The 17,851-nt window shown below is 42.6% G+C and overlaps 1 protein-coding gene across 24 annotated transcripts in view; it reads left to right on the forward strand.

Annotated features, from left to right (window-relative positions):
• BTRC (beta-transducin repeat containing E3 ubiquitin protein ligase) overlaps positions 1 to 17,851 on the forward strand; it is a 171,612-nt gene that overhangs the window by 14,311 nt on the left and 139,450 nt on the right. For 11 of the 24 annotated variants that reach the window (XM_043552402.1, XM_043552400.1, XM_043552404.1 and 8 more), the window contains one exon: positions 15,606 to 15,674. The exons of 11 other annotated variants lie outside the window; for them this stretch is intronic. In XM_043552402.1, the coding sequence (XP_043408337.1) occupies positions 15,606 to 15,674 (69 nt within the window). Of the gene's footprint in view, positions 1 to 13,889; positions 14,173 to 15,605; positions 15,675 to 17,851 lie in introns of those variants that run through there. 2 more of the 24 variants (XM_037903369.2, XM_037903376.2) reach the window with 1 other exon arrangement.

Consider the following 17,851-nt stretch of genomic DNA (forward strand, 5'->3'; position numbering starts at 1 on the left):
CCCCCAACGAGCACACTAGTGCTCATGCTGACATAATTTGTCACTCGGGGCTTGTGTGTGTGTGTGTGTGTGTGTAATATTCACACCCCTGAGTGACATAAGTTTTGCTGACAGGGGAGGGATAGCTCAGTGGTTTGAGCGTTGGCCTGGTAGTGAGTTCAATCCTTGAGGGGGCCTTTTAGGGATCTGTCCGTCCCCCCCCCCCGCACCCCCCCCCCCCAAAAAAAAAAAAAAAAAGGAACGCTATTTGGTCTGGTCCTGCTTTGAGCAGGGGGTGGGACTAGATGACCTCCTGAGGTCCCTTCCAACCCTGATCTTCTGTGGTTCTATGACATAAGTGGTAGTGTAGACATAGCCTTAGCCCAAAAACTGACTGAATAGAATTCAGTTATATGCCGTACCCGCCCTCTCTATAACGAACCCCTTGGTTCGTTAATCTAATCTTAGAACTAATCTGAGACCTTCCTTTTCCTCTCCGTCTCATTCAGGCATCTCCCAGCAATGGAACCAACAGCCATTAGGTCTCACAACCACCCTAGGAGATACAATCTGTAAGAGAGATTTACTTTCCCCTCAATGGGATCCAAGCCATTTGTTTGTTATAGCCAAGGGTTCATCATAGCAAGAGACCCGCTGCACCTGCGGTGGGGGCTGACAGTTCTCGGGACTGGAGGTGGGATCCAGGGACCAGGTCCATTATATCTAAAGGTTTGTTATTATGAAGGGTGTTATAGTGAGGGTGCACTGTACACAGACAACAGGTTTCCAAAGGGTTCCACAAATTAAAAAAAAAAAAAAAAAAGGTCGAGAACCACTGCTTTACTGTTTGGAATTCCTGGTTGCTGGTTTGAGCTCGACATGGATCAGGGAGGGGAGACACCAAGGTGCTATGTTACAATCTGCCATTAGCAGATACACACTGGTAGCCAGGGCGTTTCATAACTTTTGCATTAGTTCTTAGAGCTGAAATCCCTTCCATTACTGTAGTAATAAACTTTTAAATTGGAGTCAAACTTACTGGGCTCAGGGGCGGCTTCTGTCTCCTCTGGGTTTGCTGCAGGCTCGGCCATGGGGTGGTCCTTGGGGGTTGCGGTGGGGAAGAGGCATCAAACAGCTCTTCCTGTTGATCCTCTCCCACAGCCTGATCTGGGACTGGTTTCAGAAACAGTCACTTCATGCTCCTCACTCGGAGCCTCTTGCTGACTCTCATCATTTACCAGCCTGGATTCAGGGAACAGCAGGGCACCAGCCTGGCAGGCCAGGTTGTCATGCACTATGGTTGGCTCTGTGCTGGGCACAGTTCCCAGCACCAGGTCAAACCCCTCATAAAACAGGCATGTGGTTGGCAAGCTGTCAGGTACTGTTCTAGTCCCTGGTCTGCCCGTACCCGTCTTAAGCAACTTAACCCACTCCCTGAACTAGTCACCAGTCTGGAGAATTTGCAGAGCTGCCAGCTTTTTAGCTATTTGCTGGTATGCATGGTCATTCCTGGCACTTCACTAAAGTCCACAGTTTTACTGGCCTCGCACCAGAGATTCACCAAAATCTGGCTGTGCTCCCGTGACCATGAAGCAGCACACTTTGCAGAAGGCTTGTTCTGTTCGGTTTCCATTGCAAACACAGAAGGATCTCTGAGGGGTGTTTGCAACTCAGTGATCAGAAGACAAATAGAAGGGTTAATGCTGACTCACTGAGCTGCAGCTGTACATCAGAGGTGGGTAGCTTCTGTTTTCAGTTGAATCAATTGGAGACTGTTGGGATAGATTTCAGAGTAACAGCCGTGTTAGTCTGTATTCGCAAAAAGAAAAGGAGGACTTGTGGCACCTTAGAGACAAACCAATTTATTTGAGCATAAGCTTTTGTGAGCTACAGCTCACTTCATCGGATGCATACTGTGGAAAATACAGAAGATGTTTTTATACACACAGACCAGATTTGTGCTGGAAATGGCCCACCTTGATTATCATACACATTGTAAGGAGAGTGATCACTTTACATAAGCTATTACCAGCAGGAGAGTGGGGTGGGGGGAGAAAAAACCTTTTGTAGTGGTAAACACCCATTTTTTCATGGTCTGTGTGTATAAAAACCACATAAAAACACACCACTGACCACCTTCCCCCACCCCGCTGCCCCTCATCAGGCATCCCGGGCCATGACCCCCAGCACCTGTGGAGCCCCCAGATGGCCCACCCACCCCCACCCCAGAGCAACCGCAGCCTCCCTGGCCCAAGTTTTAGTCAGGGCCATATAGTACAAGTCACGGACAGGTCACGGGCCGTGAATTTTTGTTTACTGCCCGTGACCTGTCCACGACTCTTACTAAAAATAACCATGACTAAAACATAGCCTTAAATATGAGTCAGCAGTGTGATGCGATTGCAAAAAAGTCTAATATCATTCTGGGGTGTATTAACAGGAGTATCGTATGTAAGACACGGAAGGTAATTGTCTTGCTCTCCTCAGAACTGGTGAGGTCTGACCTGGGGTAATGTGTCCAATTCTGGGCGCCCCACTTTTGGAAAGATGTGGACAAATTGGAGACAGTCAAAAAATGATAAAAGGTTAAGAAAACCTGACCTATGACAAAAGGTTAGAGAAAAACTGGGCATGTTTAATTTTGAGAAATAAGACTGAGGGGGGGACTTGATAACTGTCTTCAAATCTGGTAAGGGCTGTTATAAAGAGGACTGTGATCAGTTGTTCTCTGAGTCCACTGAACGTAGGTCAAGAAGTAATGGGCTTAATCTGCAGTAAGGGAGATTTAGGTTAGATATTAGGAAAAATGTTGTAATTATCAATAGGTTTGGAAGGATTAGATTATTGGTAAATGTCAATAAACGTCCATCCCCCCGTACGCACGCAAATGGCGGAAGGAAATACTTCCATCAGTAATGGAAGTTTACAGGTAGGCAGTAAGAAAAACGGTGCCTGAGAGAGTTTTAGGGTTTGATTTAAGGGTATGTACGTGGTGTATTTCAAAGCGATGCTGACAGTTTGTGTTTGAATGGTTAGCAGGTTTTAAGGTTTTGAATCTCAATGTCTGTCATTCAAATAATTGTCTGACCCCCCCCCCCCCCCCCATTTAGTGCAACTGTGAACATTTACTTAAAAATAGAAAATAATCTTAAAACCCATAATTTTGTGCAACTGCAAAAATTAAATTGATAAAAATCTTTAAAAAATGCTGAAAATAAACACTGATATCCTGCTGGGCCTAACAAAAAGGGTAGTTAAATTCTGGTATAGGCTTGCAGGGGAGAATCCTCATCATTGGATGTTTTTAAGAACAGGCTAAACAAACACCTATCAGAGATGGTCTGGAGTTACTTGGTCCTGCATCAGCCCAGGAGGCTGGACTAGACGACCTCTCCAGGTCCCTTCCAGCCCTACATTTGTATGATTCTGTGATAAGTATAATTATGTAAAGAAGCTGGTTGTTAAATACAGGGTTGCAGGGTTTTTTTTGCATTTTAAATGACTACTTAGTGGTTTAAGTTAACTACACCGTAATCACTTTTTCCCTTCAGTTTGTGGGTTTTCTGGAATCAGTATATATGTGAATATAAACCTTGATTTCCTTTCTTCTACTCACACTGTCTGCTTTTGCTGCAGTTTTTTCTATAGTATAGGCTTTAGGTACTTCACTAACTCACCCCTACACTTCTTTTAATTTTTCATTTTAGCCACTTTGCTCCATTAAATGTATGCAATTATAAAAGCAAATGGAATATTTGTTATTGCATCGCTGAAGTATTTCGTTTCACAGACTTAAAAGCAGAATTTGGTGCTCCATGCCTTCCCCCTTATTATATATACTATAAACATCAGAGAGAATAGGCTGACCTTAATATTTGCCTCCCATATTAAATCGCCGCCTTGCAGCAGTTATTTCCCACTGAATAAAAAGTTTAATTTCACGCCCTGATTAGTGCTAGAATGTGCAGGTGGATATTTGTTTTATGCAGATAAACTAATCTGCCTTGGCAAATGATTTGCCAGTCAGCAGAGCTATAATTCCTCATGAGTATTTGGTGCTAAATTATAGTTCTCTTTAGTAAGGTAAATCAAAGCATTCTAACCACAAAGCTTTGGTTAGGCCAGGGTGTTATATATAAGAGTGGGGATAAATTGAGTGACAAGGACACAACATAGGGTCAAACTGGCATGGGATACAGAAGCGGGTAAGGAAGGTTTCTAGGAAGAATAAAAGGAGCGAGTGTTGTGTAGTATCTCTGTGTATACCCCAGTGAGACCATGCAGATAATGTAAACCACTCTTAGGTTGCCTAGTTCAGTAGTTCCCACTGAATAAAACAACTTAACTGTGGTCTGTGGCGGACTTACTAGTGAGCCTCAAAGAGCTGGCTGGTTGCATAGTGCTGACTCCTTGTTTCCAGATGCTATTTCACATTAAAAGAAAATAAAAATACCCTACTGGACTGTCTTATTATTCCTTTTCCATGTAAACAGTTGTCACAGGGATGTTACTTGATTTCAGTAATTGTGAATGGCAAGAGAGGTGTGAGCTGATATTTCTATTAAGATGTGGTCCACATTGTCAAAGAGTTTGAAAAGGTGATCAGAAAACACTTCAGGTTACAAATATCTGTTGGCAGTTGGATGGGTCCCAACAGCAAGCTCTTATTCCAAGATGTTCCCATGTTAGCAGTTTGGTTTATGTCATCATGCTTTTTATTGAAAAAATACCTATTTCTGATCACAGTGGAGCCCATTTATAGTTAACTTGGAAATGATGAAACTTTGGTTACAGTGATGTGAGTGGTGGAGGAATTCCGCTTTCTTTTCATTTGACAAGTGCCATTGTTGACCATATTAATTTGTTCGTTAAAAATGTGTGTGTGTGTGTGTATAGCACATCTGTATTTGCAGTAAAATATCCATTTGGAAGGCCAGCAAAGTGTTCAGCAGCTTGATTTGATAGTCTTAAAAATTTAATCCCAAATGAGAAGGGGAAGGGGGAGGAAAAAAAAAAAAAAGCTGGAACCAGCTATTGCAATTTCCTTATTCACTTGTAATGGCTGCCATAATCTATGCCTGTGTGTGATGGTGGAATTTTACCTGTAAGGTGGATAGCTGTATTCAGCCAGTCTGGCTGCAACCCTACTAGTATTTCCCCAACCCGACCTTTTTCTCTACAATAGTTTGTTCAGAGAATGCTCAGCCAGGTCACTTATTTATACAGAATTTTAGGTGCTCATACAGACTTGCTGAATGTAGTATTTGTGTGTCTAGGGAAACGGAAGAGTTAAAGGAAAACTGTAGAGTTTCTCAGTGCTTCATCTAAATATTAAGCGTTTAAAATATAATTAATAAGCAGTCAAACATGTAGTCATTATCTTGACAGCCTTCTGTGGCAGATTAGGACTGAGAAAATTCTGGACCCCATAGAAACGACTGAAAATCAGACCTTTTCAGAGTTTGTGTTAAGATATGTTCTGTATCTTAAACAACAGTACTTTTATAGTGCGTCTTTGAGGCTCTCAAAGCACTTTACAGGAGTGGGTATATATTATCTGTGATTTGCAGAAGGGGAAACTGGGTCTCAGAAAGGTGAAGTAATTTTCTTAAAATCACAAAGTAAATTGATAACGGAGAAGAGTGGAGAATCCAGATCTCCTAACATCCAGTCGTCTGCTTCTAACCATGTTTGGGTTAATTTTACAATTCGCTAACAACCTGTTAAGGTAACACATTTTATCCTTACCATTAATTTTTAAAATGGTTTGAAACTGTCTGTTTTGAATGGGATCTTGTTAGCCGATGGCCAGGGATGTTTGGTGAGGTGCCAGCTATGCCCGTTTATACCATCCGTGACTTTAACCGCTAGGACGCACTGTCCCTTCGCGGCGGGCAGCCCGGGCTAGGCTGACGGATGCCCCAAGGTCCTAACCACCCGTGACTTTAACTGCTAGAGCTCAGAGCTCCTTCGCAGCGGGCAGTCAACACTGACTGACAGGTGCCCCAATGGCAGCACTAAGAGCCTCTCCACACCCGTGACTTTAACTGCTAGAGCTCAGAGCTCCTTCGCAGCGGGCAGCCAGGATTGACTGACAGGTGCCCCAAGAGTTTGCCCCGTGGAGGCGGCACAACTCAACGCTAGGCTCTTAGTACTCTCACCTAATGGCCAGGCTTTATAGCCAAAACGGCTGAGGTTCTTTAATTGTGTTGGCTGCTTTACAGTAAACCAGAGAAACAAGTCAGGCTTATGCACAATGGTTACCAAAATTTATTAAACTAGATTCTAATCATGTGGTTACAAAATTGCTAGTGCCTACTTATTTAAATGTTTGTGTGTGTAACATCTCTACAAGTTACAAAACTGAAGCCACAATCCCAAAGAAAGAAAACAAAGTATAGAGCTCTATTTCAAAATATGTGTACACTAAAGATAGGAGATCAGGTGTGGGTGCTTCTTACCCTCCTTGCATCTCTCGATTCCAGCGGTGCCAAGCCAGGATCGGTCACTCAATTCCGCGGAAAGACGAATAAGGGACAAGGCTTAGGGACCCTCTTAGCTGCAGAAGCCTTGGGAGGCTGTCACTTATCTGACCAGCAGATAGATAGTGAAAAGCACTCAAAAATCATGGTGCTGTAGGTCCCATACTTATACCTCTGTACTCCTTTATTCTCTTTCTCCTTTCTTATGCCAAATTGGGGCTGGTCTGTCTGGGCGACGCCAGCTCTCGCAAGAGTAGTTCACACTTGCAAGGGAGAAACAATAAGTTTCGACTACTGGACACTTCTTTTATCAGGGTAAATATTTTCCCACCTAGGATGTTGGGGTGTGTGCATCACGCTATTTAGTAGGGGCTAAGAGCCATGTCTGTCACAGCTTCTCTGTCTGCTGTGAGCCTAATCGTTGTATATGTTCCCAGAGGCACATTGTCACAGCACACCTGTGCTTCTCACAGCTTCAAAGGCTGTGCTGGAATTTATGTTGAGTGCCCTGTTGTTTTGGCTCCCGTGTGTTTCCAGCAATGCTGGTCTGAGGGGGGGCTGGCTGTCTGGCTACAGATCTGAATATTCTTAGTCCTAATCTGCCTCATGAAACTTGTCATTCTTCTAGGAAGTAGTGTTACATCATTAAACTATCACCCCCTCCCCCCACACACACTGAGACACATCAGTCCCATTCACTAAATGGGGATACTGAAACAATGACAGTACTTCTAAAACATGTATTACAAATTCCTTTATTCTTTCTTCCACAAGACCCACAGATCTGAGAGCCCACTGGTTAACAATCTCTCAGTCACTGATACAGGGGGATGTGGCCAGCTACACTGAAGAGCTTGCCAGTTTTTTGTTCTGCTGCCATAGCTTCAGGATGGTCTACCAGACTGCCTGCTGCAGAGCAAAGAACCATCATTTAAAAAAAGATTGACTATAAATTTGCTTTCTGTAACTATTTCTGGTCTTCCCTCACATTGCGAATTTAAGGGTCTGGTTTCTCTTTACTCCTGAGACACTAGGTATGCCCCCTATCGCCACTCACTACTGCGAGTGCAGCAGGGAGAAAGGCAAGAAGAAGGGGAAAGCAGGTATGTGTGTTCTTGGAATCACTCTACTTGTGGAGATCCTGGATGGGGATCTCTGCATATTTGTGGCAGGTGCAGGCAAAGGAATCCATTATCTGCATCTGTTTCACAGCTTTCTGATGCTGATTCTCCAGAGAGGGACAGGTCTAAGAGTGAAGCACAAATCCAGATCTTGCAGGCCCAGGAGTCCTTAGCGTTCTCCTAGGAGGAGGGATAACTTTTTTAGATTTGGAACAGGAACCGCAGGTGGAGGAAAAGCAGGAAAAACATTTCCAGTTAGACTTCTTCGAGTCCAGGGCAGTTTCCAGTTTAGCTCTACCCCTTGAGAAAAGTCTGTGAAAGATGAAGAGGAGGAACCAGCTCAGAAAAGCAGTGACACAACTCAAAAGTATTCTCTCAGGATCCAGAACCAAACTTTCTGACCTTGATAGATGTGATTGAGGAAGAATAGGGATCGCCCGAGAAACCTGCGAGACTAAGCAACTTGGCTAAAAACTGTCAGTATTACAACGTTTAAATCAGATTTTGTTTCTATTTCTAAGATTGGTGCCACCCTTAAGGAAACTGCAACACCTGCTGATTGAGAATTAGGATCTAAGGACCCCAAAAACAGGAGTTTGGGCACCACACTCAGAAGAAACATGAAGGCTGCCTTTGTATCCCAGGGAATATAAATCCTATTTAGAATTCAGGTAATCCTTTTGAGGCTTCCAAACCATCAATCTTAGCAGATAAGACAATCCCAGCTATTTTGGAGAAAGTGATCTAGAACCGGAGTTGGCCAATCCAAGAATGATGCATCCACATGACCATCTGGTCCTTCCTACCAAAACTCATGATTCTCAGCCAAAGCAAACTGGGATGGAGTAGCACATAGTGCATGGTCTATTTCAGTTTGTGGATATTAAGCCTCAAATCATCTCTGGCAAGTGGGTTCTGGAATTTGTCCTAAGAGGTTATGCATTGGATATACTTAACTCCCCTCCTCCCATTCCCAGGAACCCTCAAGAGTGGGGAAATGCAGCCAGCAAACCTTCATTTCCTGCAGATTACAGCAACAGAATGAGTTGCAGCCCAGAAAATGGACCAACCTTGTACTCCATTCTGTGCCTGGTCAAGAAGAAATCAGGGATCAGCAGGGCAGTGCTTGACCTGAAACATCTCAATAGGTTCTTGAAAAAGTCCAGTTTCAAAATGGAAATGTTAGTCCATAACAGTGACAGTCTGTTGTCAATAGATTTGAAAGATGAAAACCTCCACATCCCCATTCATCTGTCTCACTGCAAACTTATCCATTTTTCACCGTTGGAGTCCAACACTTCCAATATAGTTCATTACCATCTGGCCACACCACAGCACCCGAGGTATTTATGAAGGTATTGGTTGTCTTGGTAGCTGCTCTTATGTTGGAAGAGATTTACCTCTGTCCATTCCTTAATGACCTGTTGATAAGAGCTCCATCCAGAGACAAGTGATACAAAGCGCTGAAGGTAGTCCAAGCAGTAATGGGCTTAATCTGCAGCAAGGAAGATTTAAATTAGATATCAGGAAAAACTTTCCAACTGTAAGGGCAGTTAAGCTCTAGATTAGTCTTCCAGGAGAGGTTGTGGAATCCCCATCATTGGAGGTTGGACCAAGAGTGGTCTAGATTTGCTTGGTCCTGCCTCAGCACAGAGGGCTGGACGAGAGGACCTCTCAAGGTTCTTCCAGCCCTATATTTCTATGATTCTGTAAAATAATCCTTTCTCTGAGTTACAAGATCCACAGATCCAACTCTCTCGTTTGTAGTGGCCAAAGAAATACTCCAGTAAGACGACCTGTTTGGGTCATTCAAATGGGGTCGTAATGTTATGCTTTACAGTAGGAGTTCACCTTATTACTGTAGTATATATAAACTCATTAAATCCCAGTCCACAGGGCTTATCGTTCTGTGCTATGGAAGTGGTCTCAGCTGGAGGGCTCTTCAGTGCACTTGGGCATGCCCTTTCCCATCAGTGACGGACTGGTTTAATTCTGCCATGCAGACTGAGAGTCCGTTGGTTAAGGGATATGTGGACCTTGTAATTCTGAGGAAATTTTCAGAAAGTCAGTTTTCCTGTTCACCAGATGAGGTGGTACAACAAATTACTGCACAGAAATACTTAAGATACCATTTAAAAGGAATTAAAAGTATAACCAACCCAGCATTTGTTCTGTAGTGTCATGAAGGAGATGTGGGTTCAATTTCCAGCCTTCTTGATTTGAATTGCATGGAGTGAAGATGCTATAGAGGCTGCCCTCTCCTCTTTCTATTACATGCTTTTAAAATGTTATTTAATCAAACCCAGTAACTCTCATTCTGCGGTGTTAAATAATTAGCACATATAGATTCCATGCTGATACAAGGACGTTCTTTTTTTTCAATGCACTTCCCCTGCTTCTCATGTGATAAGATATACAGGTGTGGCAACAATCAGATTTTGTCTTTCATGTACCATTCATGTACCATTTCATTTTATAATGATCCCACTGTGGTATAGTTATCCTTTTTTTTAATCGAAGTGGAGGTGCAGATATTTAAGAACCCTTCTTGCACAAGGATCACTGTACCTGCTGGGTACTTAATTAGCACTTGTTTATGACACGGTGTCTGATTTGATTTTTAAAACAAATTGCACTGTGAAGTGGTGGATATTTAAACTGTATAGTAACCACAGCTCCAGCTGTGACTCAAATATTGTAAGCCTTCAGGGGTTGTGGTAGGCTTAGAAAATAGGAACTCGGGCCCGTAGTTTAATGTCCTCTAAAAACCAGCCTTTTGGAGGGTAAAGAAGCGGCTTCCACAGGATTTTAAAGTCTTGACTCATTCTGAGAAGTCAGCCATTCCAGACCTCACAAGGGACTGTTAAATCTATTAGGTTAAACCTGGAAAAGGGGACGAGGTAACTAAAGAAGAATACAGTCAGCTAATGCTTGTAGGGAAAAGACAAGGGCAGCAAAAAACAAAATGAGTTATTCTGGTCCATTGGGTTATGGAGAATAACAAGAGTTTTAATATAGCTGGGGGTTGGGGCAGGAAGAAGTGCTAGAGAGAACGAGGGCCTACTAATAAATACAAGTGGAGATTAAATTTGACTCAGAAAAAGGCTGAGATAGTGTGAACTCCTTTTAAAAATCAGTCTTTGGTGAAAATGATAAGCCGCTTTCAAAGCAAGGAAGGCGTTACAGGTAAGGTACTGATACAGGGCAGATAGCAGGTTTGTGACACTGCCATTAATGGAGTTAGCAGATCAACTTACTGTACCACCGGCAGCTGTTTTTTAAAGTACTGTAAGATTAGAGGAAAAGAAAAAGTAGCACCAGTCATCAAAGGAAGAGAGAGAAATTATTTTGGCAGGTACCACCCCGGTAAGACTAACTTCTGTCACATGTACAATAATGGAGCAAATATTAAGATAACTCATTTAGTGGAGAATAATGAAAACCATGAGAAATAAGTAGTATATATTTATAAAAAAAAAGAATAGATCTTGCCAAGCGAATTGATTGCTTTTCTGATAGAATTGCAACGTTATTGAAAAACAATACATCTGAAAGGTTTGAGTGATGACTGGTTTAAAAGGTGATTTTAGTTAGTGGTGCAGCTGTGTCTTGTAGACAAGGCCTCAGCTCATACTTAAGCAACTAAATAAGTTGCCTTTTTTCCAGAAGTGCTAACCGCACAGCTCCCTCCTGAGTCATTTGGAGCTGTAGTTCTCTTATCGCTCATAGGTCTTTCAGAATTGCTATTTTCCAGGCCTCTCTGCTTAAACTGCTCATTTATGCTGAAAATGCGAAGTTTGGGGCCTCATTCTCATCTTTATTGTGACAACTCAAACACAAAATAGATAAACAAATAGCCCATCCTTTATTTTAGCACCCAATACCTCCTCCCAAATATATTAAATTTCCACAAGTCAGAGCTGAAATGCTTTGACCTAACTATACTCTTCCACCAGAGTTTGAACTTCGAAGTTAACAGGACTTGAGTATAGACAAGCCCTTAGGAACATGAGTTGCACCAGTTTAGTTAAAGTGGTACAGAGCCCCTAGTGTGGATGCAGTTATACCAGTATAAAGGTGTCTTTTACTGGCATAGCTTATTGCCATATAAGGAAGAGGAATAAGCCATATTGATATGAGGCACCTTGATAAAACTATCCACAATAGGAGTTTTACCAGTATAACTACTCTGGTAGAAGATCACACCCTGCCAAATGAGTTACACTCTTACAAAAGCTATGTACGCTAGGCCTAAGTCACTTAGATGCTCTGGTGCCAAATATGGGCTAGGAACTGAAGTTTAGGTTTCTATTTTTGTAAATTTAGCCTGTGTCCATAAAAATGTTTACAGTAACTTTGTTAATCCTCTGGAAGTCTAAATAACTTTCTATTAACACCTGAGGTGACTTTATTTTGAGGTGACAAAGATTTTATGCTCCTAAGAGATGTTAACAAAAATAAAATTTTAGCTTGGTGCTGCAGACACTTGTGTGCATGCTTAGTTAAGCATGAGTAGTCCCACTGAAATCAGTAAGACTGCTCATGTAAATAAAGTTAAATGCCTGAGTAAGGGCTTGTCTTCACGTACAGTGGCACAGCTGCAGCGCTTTGGAGAAGATTCTCCTGTGTCTCCGGGAGAGCTGCTCCTGTCGGTGTAGTTAATTCGCCTCCGCGAGAGGCGGTACCTATGTGACTGGGAGAAGCTGTCCCGCCGACATTGTGCTGTCTCCACGGCGCGGGGTTAGGTCAGTGGATTTTTCACACTCCTGAGCAATGTCGTTATACCGCTGTAGGTATGCAATGTAGACCCAACCAGGCCTCCGTGTTTGCAGGATTAGGCCTTTAATTTTCAGGGTTTTATTTTTTTGTTTTTTTGCTTATAACAGTTTTATAAAATTCCAATAAGACACTCTACCAGTAGCAGCATTTTGAGAACAGCATTTTTAATTTAGTTCATTTATATATTTTAATCAAAAGTTTCAATAGTGTGAATTTTCAAATTAGTTTTTACAAAGAGAGCCTTAGCCTGAGGTTTTTTTTTAATCCAAGTAGTTTAAATAATAAATTTATATTGGTTATTTAAATTATCCCATCCTGATGTGCTTTATAAACATGAAGCAACATGCCACTCCTAAGTGGTAGGTTAGTATTATCCCCCTTCTACAGATGAGGTGACTGAAGTATAGAGAGAAGTGAAGCCATTTGCCCACGTTCTCACTGGTAGTGGTAAATCTGGACTGGTATCCAGGCCTGACTCCCAGCACTGTGCCTTAGGGCTTGTCTGCACTTACATTCTATAGCGCTCTAACTTGCTGGCTCAGGGGTGTGAAAAATCATCCCGCTGAGCGCAGCAAGTCTGAGCGCTTTGAAGTGCTAGTGTAGACCGGCTCCGAGCGCTCTGAGCTAATCCCCTTGCGGAGGTGGATTATCTGGAGCGCTGGGAGACCTCTCTCGCACTTCAAATAGCTGCCACGGGAGCTTTCCCACGACAGCACCTTGAAGTTTCCAGTGTATCATAGAATATCAGGGTTGGAAGGGACCTCAGGAGGTCATCTAGTCCAACCCCCTGCTCAAAACAGGACCAATCCCCAATTTTTGCCCCAGATCCCTAAATGGCCCCCTCAAGGATTGAACTCTCAACCCTGGGTTTAGCAGGTCAATGCTCAAACCATTGAGCTATCCCTCCCCCCACCCCATGATGTAGCCATGCCTTTAGTCATAAGATCATTATTTTGGCTTAATTATGAGATTTTTTTTATTCTTTAAAGGAAAAAGTGACTACAGTACTTATATAAAACAAAATGTGGTCCTGTACAGCAGTGGCTCAACCAGGGGTCTGGGTCCCCCGGGGGGGGCCGCGAGCAGGTTTCAGGGAGTCCGTCAAGCAGGGCCAGCATAGACTCACTGGGGCACAGGGCAGAAAGCTGAGGTCCCACTGCATGGGGCTGAAGCCTGAGGCACTGAGCCCCACCACCTGGGGCTGAAGCTGACTCCTGAGGAGCTTAGTTGCATGGGGCTCCCTGTGGCATGGGGCTCCAGGCAGTTGCCCTATTTGCTACCCCCTAACACCGGCCCTGGCTTTTATATGCAAAAAAATCAGTTGTTGTGACACAGGTGGGCCGTGGAGGTTTTATAGCATGCGGGGGGGCCTCAGAAAGAAAAAGCTTGAGAACCCCTGCTGTACAGTGCTTCCTTCTTGATACTTAGCACTTACATTGCATAGGTCAATAGCTACGTGTATAGAAACATCAGCTAATTGTAACAGCCCTGTGAGATGGGTTAAATCAGTATTATCTTTGTTTTACAGAGACAAGCGAACCACCTGCCAAGCTGGTGGCAGAGCTAGTGTTAGGACTCAGGAGCACCCTGCTCCAAGCCATGCACTCAGTCCATTAAAGCAGGGGGTTCTCAAGCAGGGGTGTGCGTACCCCTGGGAGTACGCAGAGGTCTTCCTGGGGGGACATCAACTCATCTGGATATTTGCCTACTTTTACAACAGGCTACATAAAAAGCACTACCGAAGTCAATACAACTAAAATTCATACAGACAATGACTTGTTTATATTGCTCTGTATACTATACATTGAAATGTAAGTACAATATTTATATTCCAATTGATTTGGGTAAACACGAGAAAGTCAGCAATTTGTCAGTAATCGTGTGCTGTGACACTTTTGTATTTTTATGTCTGATTTTGTAAGCAAGTTGTTTTTAAGTAAGGTGAAACTTGGCGTACGTAAGACAAATCACACTCCTGAAAGGGGTACAGTTGTCTGGAAAGGATAAGAGACACTGCACTAAATCATGTTGTGTTTCTGCTATCCAATTAGTGCATTAAATATTGCTAATGCAGAGACTCAGCTGCCACGTTTGCCAGCGATCTATGCTTGGCAATAGCTCACGAGCACAGTCTCGGTTATTAAAACTTGTGTTTGACAGGGATTGTTGGTCAGGACACTGGGGTTAGTCTCTCTACTGCTTTTGAAAGGTGTTTAATTTCCACCAGAGGTGAGCAAAAGGAACTTAGTATTAGTAAATCTCTTTTGAGCTGCTGAGGTTCAGGCTTCTGTTCAGCGGTAGAACTGGAGCTGTGTATGTCCTACTCCCTAGGGTCTGAAACAAAAACAGGGATAACCACCTCCTCCCCATTTCGTTAAAGGTTTATTGGTCCACTGTGACTTCATTTTCTGCTTCACCCATTCTGTGTATATAATATTCTACACTCAAGGCAGAAACAATTTATGTAAGATACAGTTTTGTCAATTTCTTTACATCTCCCACGTTGGGGGGCACTGTTGAGTCCATTAGATTGTAACGGTTCCTTTGGGTTGCAAAATAATGTGATGGCAGACTGTTTATAGCTGGCAAAAATACCAAAAAATTGCCATGTCCATCTATAGTATACTGGGACCAACCTAATGACTTGTGTTTTCCTAGACTCGACGGGAGGAAACAATAGTTGTGTATAAAATGTGGTGGAGAGGGATTGTGTTGGTCTTTAACTTATAAATGTAACTTGTTTGGTGCTAATATTTACCATCACCACCACCAGCCAGGCTGAGGCTGTCTCTACACTGGTGTTTTTGAAATCTCTCACCATTGTGCTATGGCTGGAGCAGCTCCACTGGGGGATAGCAATGGTGGAAGCACTAGTGTAGACTAGCTGCTGGCATTTTACCACTGCCCAGTGGGAAACGTGCCACCAGCTGGTCTATGCTAGTACGCCTGCCATTAGAGCTGCAGTTGTAGTAATTTGGGGGGGATTTTAAGAGAAGTGCCAGTATGCACAAGGCTGTAACGTAAAATAGTGGAAAATGCTGGTTTTCTTTGCTAATGAGGAAAGGTATCAATCCCTCAGGGAAGCTGAGGCTAGAATAGTGATTTTTAGCAGGTGCTTATCTGGGGACTGAAACTGCATGTGTGGCTAAAAACATTTACATTGCATAAGATCGTCCAGAAATTAGGTTAGGTTAGCCAGGTCCAAATGTAAAAGGAGGTCTCTCTTATGTTTATTCTCTCCTAGCCCCGAATACACATGCCCAAAGATGGATTCCAACTTACATCTTCTGGATACCAAGCATGGCTAAAGCAGGTTGGACTGTATTCCTGTTTCTCATCTCTTGTGAGGGATTGTGCCAGACACTTGTGGTTGTCTCAGTAGTAAAGTACATGTAAAGGCCCTATTAAGTTACAGTGCTGTGTAAGCTAATATCTTGCATAGTCATATATTTGTGGGTTTTGTATATGTGCATGTTATGTATGCATCATCTTTTCTTCACAAATCTTAGGCATTTATACTTCGTATGAAGGAAAGTTCAAAACAGAATTGCCATAAGGGGGAATGGATTGGAGTCTGAAAAGAAATCTGCAGCAACAGCTCAAATTACAGAATTAAAATGAGTCTTCAAATGTAAGGGTGTATGGTGGTGGTAATAATGTGAAGGCCAGTGGGTTAATACACCTGAGACTCACAACATCTAGAGCCTAATTCAGATTTGATTGGGTGAAACAAGTGTGGACATTTGCTCACATCACATAACAATCCTGTAGTTTGACACAATCTGACACTATTGGGAGTTCCTGCTCAGAAGGCCTAATGCTATATTACTTGAGCTATTATTAAAGGCAAAGCTTTTGATGTCTCGGCAGCTGGGCTCTAGCGGTTGCTGTCAGCCTCTCACTTCGATGAGTGTAAAATTCCCTTCAAAAGAATCTTCTAATTTTAAAATTGTGTGTATAAAGCTAATCCTTGCCCATGTATTTTCATGGGAGAATCCAGTGTCCTTGAGAAGACGGAGTTAAAGTTGCTGTTTTTGTAGGAAGCCAGAATGATTGCGTTGTTATGGCAACGAAAACTGGAAAAATGAAAACAGCACAGATAAGCTGCATCCTGTTGTCGTGGCAACTAGAGTTGTGAAAATGATTAAGGGTGGTGTTGAAAGGATCTGTGGTACTGTGAGCCCAATAGAAACAAACAGACAAAGAGACAAGTCACTTGTGGTGGATGGGAGAAAATAAAAACCAGAATAAACTTAATCTCACATGATCAATTTTATAACAGGTTTGAGTGGGGTTATTAATGGTCTTGGGTCTTTCCAGTCGTGTCTCACTATTTTATGAGTAATAACCGAGCACCTGATCCTTCAAAGTACATTGTACTCTTAACTCCTATTGATTTCAGTGGAGTTAAGATTGCTTGAATGCTTAAGAGGCAGTGGAGATTGGGTCCTATATTATTAATCCAAAGCAGTGGTCTTTAATATAACAAATGCACCTTTGTAAATTTCTAATATTCCGAAAGAGTTCTCTGGGGCTTGAACCCTGACTGTCTGAGAAACCATCTCTTTCTCCATAGTCCTTCACACTAGCGAAGGTCAGTTAGGACACTGACGCTAATGTTTTCTTAATTTAAACATAACTGGGGAGGAGGCAGGTTATTTCAGTAGAGGGACCTCAGCTTTGCAGTTAACGTCTGTCTCCCAGCCCAAGTTTGTTGTCCTACAGGGCACAACATCCTTTTTGGTCCGAGGTGGTGGCCTGGGAGGGTGTGGTAGGGAAAGGATTATGTAGATTGTGTCTTAGGTAGATTTTCATAAGTTTTTACCAAGTGCTCAGGTACATATGGAAGGGTGCATTTTATACATGCAAAATATAAATAAATGTATAAAAATTTACCATGTTCAGAAGTGAGCCTTTTATATGGAGTCTTTCACAGTGGAGCAAATTAAAAAAAAAAAAAAGAATCTTTCAAAAAATCAATGTCTGTGGCTGGTATCTTTCTGATTTCACTGTGCTGCTGTTGAGTATTAATAAACATCTTCCTCTGTTTTGCTTCTCCTTCTGCTTGATCCTTCAGTGAAATTACAGACCTATTCTTGTGCCCGCCCCCGCCCCCCCCACCCCCCGATGGAAATAGCTGTCACAAATTCAGTGCTATGATTTCACAGTAGGAATTACAGGAGTAAAGTGGCTCGTGCATGTGTGTGTGTGGTGGTGTTTGGGTGGGGGAGAAGCCTTTTTTTAAACACATAGTTCGGGTAAGTAGCAGAGATGGTAAGAGATTGAAGTGAAATGGATTTAGTTTTAGGTGACTTGTTATAATGGCCTTTTTAAAAATAGGATTTGAGTCAAAAAGCTACTTTAAAAATATGCACAAACCAAAATATTTATTCAAATAGAATGGAGCTATGGTTATGCATCAAGTTTATTCCTCTAAGTGTGCTTTTAACAGGATTCCGCGGTAATGGTTCGTTTCCTCAGTGTAGCCGG

This window comes from Chelonia mydas, chromosome 7 (assembly GCF_015237465.2).
Source record: "Chelonia mydas isolate rCheMyd1 chromosome 7, rCheMyd1.pri.v2, whole genome shotgun sequence".
In the NCBI taxonomy this organism is placed as follows: domain Eukaryota; kingdom Metazoa; phylum Chordata; order Testudines; family Cheloniidae; genus Chelonia; species Chelonia mydas.